General features: G+C 41.8%; 1 protein-coding gene across 2 annotated transcripts in view; it reads left to right on the top strand.

Annotated features, from left to right (window-relative positions):
* The window catches only part of LOC140186823 (phosphatidylinositol 3-kinase C2 domain-containing subunit gamma-like), a 273,036-nt gene extending 266,260 nt beyond the window's left edge, over nucleotides 1-6,776 (top strand). For both annotated transcript variants that reach the window (XM_072241431.1, XM_072241430.1), the window contains one exon: nucleotides 6,087-6,776. In XM_072241431.1, the coding sequence (XP_072097532.1) occupies nucleotides 6,087-6,245 (159 nt within the window). In that variant the 3' untranslated portion in view covers nucleotides 6,246-6,776. The remainder of the gene's footprint in view (nucleotides 1-6,086) is intronic.
* The last annotated feature ends 1,327 nt before the right edge of the window (nucleotides 6,777-8,103 follow it).

The following is an 8,103-nucleotide window of genomic DNA, read 5'->3' on the forward strand; positions in this document are numbered from 1 at the left end:
GTAAGGCTCGCTGGTCCATAATTACTTGGACTATCCCTAATACCTTTTTTGAACAAGGGGACAACATTCGCCTCCCTCCAATCCTCCGGCACCATTCCTGTGGACAACGAGGACATAAAGATCCTAGCCGGTGGCTCAGCAATCTCTTCCCTCTCCTCATGGAGCGGCCTGGGGAATATTCTATCAGGCCCCGGGGACTTATCCGTCCTAATGTATTTTAACAACTGCAACGCCTCCTCTCCCTTAATATCAACATGCTCCAGAACATCAACCTCACTCATATTGTCCTCACCATCATCAAGTTCCCTCTCATTGGTGAATACCGAAGAGAAGTATTCATTGAGGACCTCGCTCACTTCCACAACCTCCAGGCACATCTTCCCACCTTTATCTTTAATCAGTCCTACCTTCACTCCTGTCATCCTTTTGTTCTTTACATAATTGAAGAATGCCTTGGGGTTTTCCTTTACCCTACTCGCCAAGGCCTTCTCATGCCCCCTTCTTGCTCTCCTCAGCCCCTTCTTAAGCTCCTTTCTTGCTTCCCTATATTCCTCAATAGACCCATCTGATCCTTGCTTCCTAAACCTCATGTATGCTGCCTTCTTCCACCTGACTAGATTTTCCACTTCACTTGTCACCCATGGTTCCTTCACCCTACCATTCTTTATCTTCCTCACCGGGGCAAATTTATTCCTAACATCCTGCAAGAGATCCCTAAACATCGACCACATGTCCATAGTACATTTCACTGTCAAAACATCATCCCAATTCACACCCACAAGTTCCAGCCTTACAGCCTCATAATTTGCCCTTCCCCAATTAAAAAATTTCCTGTCCCCTCTGATTCTATCCTTTTCCATGATAATGCTAAAGGCCAGGGAGCGGTAGTCACTGTCCCCCAGATGCTCACCCACTGAGAGATCTGTGACCTGACCCGGTTTGTTACCTAATACTAGATCTATTATGGCATTCCCCCTAGTCGGCCTGTCAACATACTGTGAAAGGAATCTGTCCTGGACCCACTTAACAAACTCTGCCCCGTCTAAACCATTGGAACTAATCAGGTGCCAATCAATATTCAGGAAGTTAAAGTCACCCATGATAACAACCCTGTTATTTGTGCACCTTTCCAAAACCTGCCTCCCAATCTGCTCCTCTGTATCTCTGCTGCTACCAGAGGGCCTATAGAATACTCCCAATAGAGTAACTGCTCCCTTCCTGTCCCAACTTCCACCCATACTGACTCAAAAGAGGATCCTGCTACATTACCCACCCTTTCTGTAGCTGTAATAGTATCCTTGACCGGTAATGCCACCCCTCCTCCCCTTCCCCGGCCCCCTCAATCCCTTTTAAAGCACTGAAATCCAGGAATATTGAGAATCCATTCCTGCCCTGGTGCCAGCCAAATCTCTGTAATGGAGTTCATCAATCATTTACTTCAGATTTCCAGCACCTATGGTTTTTTTGAGCCTCCTTCTTCAGAAAAGAACAATCTCCACTGTATTCCAGTACCTCTTGCAGTTAAGACAAGACCTCCTTACTTCTGTGTTCCATCTTTCAAACAATAAAGGCCAATGTTCTATCTACCTCTTAATTACTTGTAGTACCTGCATGCTAATTGCCTGCCTCAGGACACAGAGATCTCCCTGTCCAACATATAATACTCCACTTTCCTTTTCTCCAGTAAGCCAGAATATTTTACATTTCTCTCACTGTTTCCTTCTACAGCTTTTTTCACACATACACTTAAGCTGCTTTTTCACTTTTGCCAACTTCCTTATAACTCACTCTCCCGACTATTTTTGTATTGGCAGCAAACTCAGTTCCCTCATCTAAGTCATTAATACAGTTTTTAAACACCTGAGGACTCAGCACCAATCCCTAAGATACCCACTAATTAAACCTGTCAATGTGGAAAATGACACATTTATCCTGATAGTAACACATACAAAACACTGGAGGATCTCAGCAGGTCAAGCAGCATCTATAGAAAGGGATAAACAGTCGACATTTCAAGCTGAGATTCTCCATCAGACTGAAGGGTCTTGGCTGAAAACATCAACTGTCAATTCCTTTCCATAGATGCTGCCTGACCCATTGAGTTCCTCCATCATTTTGTTTGGATTTCCAGCATCTGTAGAATCTCTTGCATTTATCCCAATAGTTTTGTTTCTGACTGTTAACTAATTTTTTTTTTTTGTTCTGCACTGCTAGTTACATCCTCAGTGTACTCTAATAAAATTGTGAAATATGACTTATTCATAAAACCAAGTTGGCTCTTTCTAAGGAAGATGACACTGTCTTTTCATGTTTTGCATTTCTAATTGTTTTGTAATCCTTCCTTAATAATGGATTCCAGTATTTTAAAAAGATGGTTGTCAAATTCATTTGACATCCTGTAGTTTCCTGTTTCCACCTTTCCTTATTTCTTGATTGACAACGTTACAGTTTCTGTTTTCCAATCCACTGAGAACGCTTGAAATAATTTTGGAAAATGGAAGGCAATGTCTCCACTTGCTCTGCAGTGATACAGTAAATTTACAGGTGTGAGAAGAGACACAGGGTTTTCAATAACCTCAAGATTACGAAGAATAGACAAAGGTTAGATCAACTTCAACCCTCTTAGTGACATAAGGATGTTACTTAGAGGGTGCAGAATGTACCTGAAGCATTGGAGAATACCTGGATGCCTTATCTGTTTCCAGTACTCAGGCCTAACTTTCTATTTATTGTACCTGGAGGAATCAATCAAACAGCTGGATGTTATAATCTGAATTACCATGCATGAACCAGCAAGTCATGCATTTCTTCAGGTTAGGAACACCATCACATTTACTGAAGCCTCACTACTACAAATATGCCAATTATCTGATCATCAATGAATTTTTGATAAAAGTTGGATCTTTGTATTACTGAATGAATTAGATAATATTTGACATTAAATGCATGTCTCAAAGCTCTCAATTCAAGATGTTTGTTCAGTTTACAATCTATATAATCATGTAAAATTAGTTAAAAATATAGATTGCTGTTTTATTTTCACTCCTAGGCCATGGAGTTTGCCTAAGACAGCGAAAGCATCCATTGGTAAAGGCTGCAAACCCTTCATTTGGTCCTGGGAAAGTTACAACTTTGAACTGACTAACCAAAGGTTAGAGAGGCTCTAGTCCAATTCATCAGAACTAGGCAAAGGCTGTGGTAAGACTCCATTGTTATGTGAGTGTCTCCAGTTGTCTGGAGAAAGGCCTCACCTCTGGCTTTGCTTTCCACATGACCCATGGTAAAAAACTTGAGATTCAACAAGGGACAAGACAGAGCTCAAGAGCCTAAGTGTGAGGTGCTACATTTTGGTAGGAATAATCAAAATAGGACATACATGGTAAATGGTAGGGTATTGAAGAATGCAGTAGAACAGAGGGATCTGTGAATAATAGTGCATAGTTCCCTGAAGATGGAATCTCATGTGGATAGGATGGTGAAGAAAGCTTTTGGTATGCTGACCTTTATAAATCAGAGCATTGATTTATAAAGAGTTGGGATGTAATGTTGAAATTGTACAAGGAATTGGTAAGGCCAAATTTGGAGTTTTGTGTACAGTTCTTGTCACCGAGTTATAGGAAAGATGTCAACAAAACTGAGAGAGTACAGAGAAGGTTTACTAGAATGTTACCTGGATTTCATCACCTAAGTTACAGAAAAAGGTTGAACAAGTTGTGTCTTTATTCTTTGGAACGTAGAAGGTTGAGGGGAGACTTGATAGAGGTATTTAAAATTATGAGAGGGGGTAGTTAGAGTTGATGTGGATAGGCTTTTTCCATTGAGAGTCGGGGAGACTCAAACAAGAGGACATGAGTTGAGAGTTAAAGGGCAGAAGTTTAGGGGTAACATGAGGGGGAATTTCTTTACTCAGAGAGTGGTAGCTGTGTGGAACGAGTTTCCAGCAGAAGTGGTTGAGGCAGGTTCGATGTTGTCATTTAAAGTTAAATTGGATGGCTATATGGACAGGAAAAGAATGGAGGGTTATGGGCTGAGTGCAGTTCGGTGGGACTAGGTGAGAGTAAGAGTTGGGCACGGACTAGAAAGGCCGAGATGGTTTGTTTCCGTGCTGTAATTGTTATATGGTTCTATGGTTAGAATCATAATGTCATGTAGCACAGTAACAGGCTCTTCAGTATGTCATGTCTGTGCTGACCATAAAGTACCCACTTACACTAATCTAATTTACTAACATTTAGCCCATAGCCTTCTCATCCTCAGTGAACTCAGTGCTTGCCTACAAACAGGAATGCACTGCCCCTTCAGGCATAGTATTCCAGAATCCAACCACCCTCTGAATGAAAAAAATTCTCCAGAACTCTTTGAAACTCTTCTCCCCTTTGTCTTAAAAATGCATTTGCTAGTTTTATACACCTCTGCGATGGGAACAAGTTTCCCATACTCTGCAATGCCACAAACATAAAGAAATCATTAGTTTTACTGTAACTTCATTTTTGTACTGTCCGACCCCAATAACTAGGTGCATGGCTAATTTCATTAATCTATTTTGAAACATAATATTAAGGTATGTGTCCACTTCAAGCAAGGACCATAAGATATAGGAGTAGATACAGGCTAGTCAGCCCAATGTGTCTGCTCCACCATTCAATCAATCATGGCTGATTTTTTTTTTCTGAACCCTATTATCCTGTAACTCTTAACTTCTTACTAATCAGGAAACTATCAGTCTCTGTCTCAAATGTTAAGGTGACATGTATTTACAGAAAAATCAGCAATATACACATTACTTGATTTTCCATTGCAACAATATGCATAGAAGGGATATTAGGTATGGTGTATGTGTTGGGGGACCACTTTGTCGAGCACCTCTACACCAGTCCGTCACAAGCAGAACTTCCCAGTGGCCAAACATTTTAATTCCCATTCCCATTCCTGTTCCAACATGTCGATTCATGTCCTCCTATTGTGCCAAGAGGAGGCCACCCTTAGGGTGCAGGAGCAATAGGTTATATTCCGTCTGGGTACCCTCCAACCTGATGGCATGAATTTCAATTTCTCCTTCCGGTGAACAAATTTCCCATCCCCTCTATTCCCCACTCTGAGGTTTCACTTTTTCTCATGGGCCTATTACCTCCCCCGGGTCCCCTCCTCCTTCCTTTTCTGCTATTGTCCACTCTCTTCTCTTAACAGATTCCTTTTTCTCCAGCCCTTGACCTTCCCCACCCACCTTGCTTCACCTGTCACCTGCCAGCTAACCTCATTCCCCTTCCCACTCCTTTTTATTCTGCCATCTCCCCTCTTCCTTCTCAGTTCTGAAGGAGAGCCTCAGCCTGAAACATCGTCTGTTTACTCCTTTCCATAAATGTTGCCTGGTCTGCTGAGTTCTTCCAGCATTTTGTGTGTGTTGCTCTGGATTTCCAACATCTGCAGAATTCCTTGTGTTTGTGTATAACATTTTGTCAGTCTGTATCACCCACTATACACCATCAACCAAAAGTGAAATTATTCTCTGAAGTTGGAGCATACTGCTAAGAATAGCTGATTGTTTAAAACAAAACAATATATGACACCATTAATGTGGGTAAACAAACCAAATTATCAGAATAAGTCAGTGATATTAAACCTGATTCTGATACTGTTTTATTGTTGTTTTGTGGCAGCAGTACAGTGCAATACATAAAAAATTATAAATTCTAAGAAATATATGTAACTTTTAATTGTTTTAATTAAATAAGTAGTGCAAAACGAGAACAAAAAAATTAGTAAGGCAGTGATCGTGGGTTAGTTTATTGTCTGTTCAGAAACATGATTGCAGAGGGAAAGAAGCTGTTGAGCGTGCATCTTTCGGGCTACCTCCTGTAGCAATGAGAAGAGGACATGTTTTGTGAGATGGTGGCCATTAATGACGGATGCCACCTTTTTGAGGCATTGCCTTTTGAAGATGTCCTTGATGCTGGGGAGGTTAGTGCCTATGATGGAGCTGAGTCTGATGAAATAACTTCATCAGGCAAACACTTGTGTTGTACCAAAGCATCAGAAAGACTTTAAACTAGTAACTATTATCTCACACTCTTTTCTTCTATTTACAGTTGGAGTATGCTGGGATCTCAAGAACTGAGCTACCAAACCGGGTCATCCAGCTGAGCGTGTGGTGCAGGCAGAGCCTGCTGGGTGCAGTAAATATTCCTCTCAGGGATGTAAAGCTGGAGGAAGACAAGTGGTATAAACTGGGCAATTGTTTAATCTGATGGCAGAAAGGTGAGCAGACGTCAGGCACAGAACTTCCTCTGTTGAAAATCAGTTTGTGCCATTCTTGAAGCCTATTCTACTTGATGTTTTCTTCTGTGTTTGATGGTGATTGCCACCTTAGGACGTTTAAAGGAAACCTGCGACACAATATAAGTATTTATATATCACCTGTACAGCTGTTAGCAGATCTAAGTTAAAGCTTGCGGTAAACCAGTATGCTGTACTTAATTACTGATTTTCAACTAAGATTTTCAAAGAGGTGAAGAATGCTCCATCTCTTTTTTCCAAACCATTGAAAGCATTAAACTTCGTGGCGAAGTGTCATAGATCTATGAAGTTTATTGTGTACATAAAAGGTTCAAAACTTTACGTCAATATTTTAGTGTACTGTGGTGCGTTCTTTTAATTCTCTTAAATTACTTGGTGGAGGATGGGTTAATTTTGAGTGTGTGTAGTTATAGCCCTTCAGTGGCTTGTATTATGTCTCTTGTAGTCCTCAATTTATTCATTTAACTTCAATGACAATAAATAGTGGAGATTTTAAATCGCAGCCTACGCAAACAAATTGTCATTCTTCATCACCCCCGCCTCGTCTCTCTCTGTTTTCTGCAAGGATCCCTCTCGCTCTGACTCCCTCATCTGCTCATTGTTCCCTGCCGATCCCCTCCTGCTCTAGGCACTCATCCTGAATCCTGATGAGGGGTCTCAGCCTGAACCTGTTTATTTCCTTCCGTAGGTGCTGCCTGACCTGCTGAGTACCTCCAGCAATTCCTGGGTGTAACTCTCCCCAGTAACCACAAAGTGTGTTAGACCTGCTTCCAAGACCCAAAACAGCTCTTCCAGCTGAGGCAGGCTTTCACATGTGGTTCCCTTGGTGTTATGTATTACATGTGAAGCTCCTGGAGCAGCCTCCTCTACATTGGTGAGACATGACACAGACCGGAGGATGGGCATCGCCAAGCACCTTCACCAGCTGAAATCTCCCAGTGGCCAGTCATTTTAATTCTTTTTCCCATCGCCATATTAAATATGTCTGTCCACTGCCAGGTGGAGGCTACAGGGAAATTAGAGAAACAGATTCTCAGATCCCGCTGGGCCGTCTCCAACCTACCGGCATGAATATTGAATTCTCTAACTTAGAGTACCGCGTCCCTTCTGTCCTTTTTTCATGTTTTCATTTCTCTCTCTTCCTAAGCTACCAGTTCCCTTCACCCTATGTCTTTTCCCTCCACTACCCCCTCTCCATCTGCCCCTCATCCATACGTTCCTCCCACTAGTTCCCCTCCTCAACCCTCCCCCCCAGTATTCCATGTTCCACCTTTCACCTCCCAGCTTCTGTCTTCATTCCCATTCTCTCCCATCCCCTCACCTTGACCCACCCACCAATCACCTACTACATATTGCTCCATTCTTTCCCTCCACCATTTTACTCTTCCTCTCAACATCGATAGAGGATGTCAACCCAGAATGTTGTCTATCAGTTCCCCTCCACAGATACTGCCTGACCCACCAAATTCCTCCAGCACTGTGTATTTTGCTCCAGATTCCAGCATCTGCAGTATCTTGTGCTGTTATATAACCATATAACGATATAACAATTACAGCACGGAAACAGGGCATCTATGCTGCCACCTATTTCATAACAAGGCAAAGCAAAAGCTAAAGTGCCAGAGAGTTAATGTTAAATTAAATCAGGTGCTAAACATAATAGTTTGATATGAGGACCAAGGATGACCCATAACATATTTGTATGTGTAGATCAAAAAGATTTTTGTCTATTTATTGATATTTGCTTACCGATAACCCCGTGGATGTGGAAGATTATATTATACACCTACTTTTTGTTGCATTCAGGAT

This window comes from Mobula birostris, chromosome 23, assembly GCF_030028105.1.
Source record: "Mobula birostris isolate sMobBir1 chromosome 23, sMobBir1.hap1, whole genome shotgun sequence".
NCBI lineage: Eukaryota > Metazoa > Chordata > Chondrichthyes > Myliobatiformes > Myliobatidae > Mobula > Mobula birostris.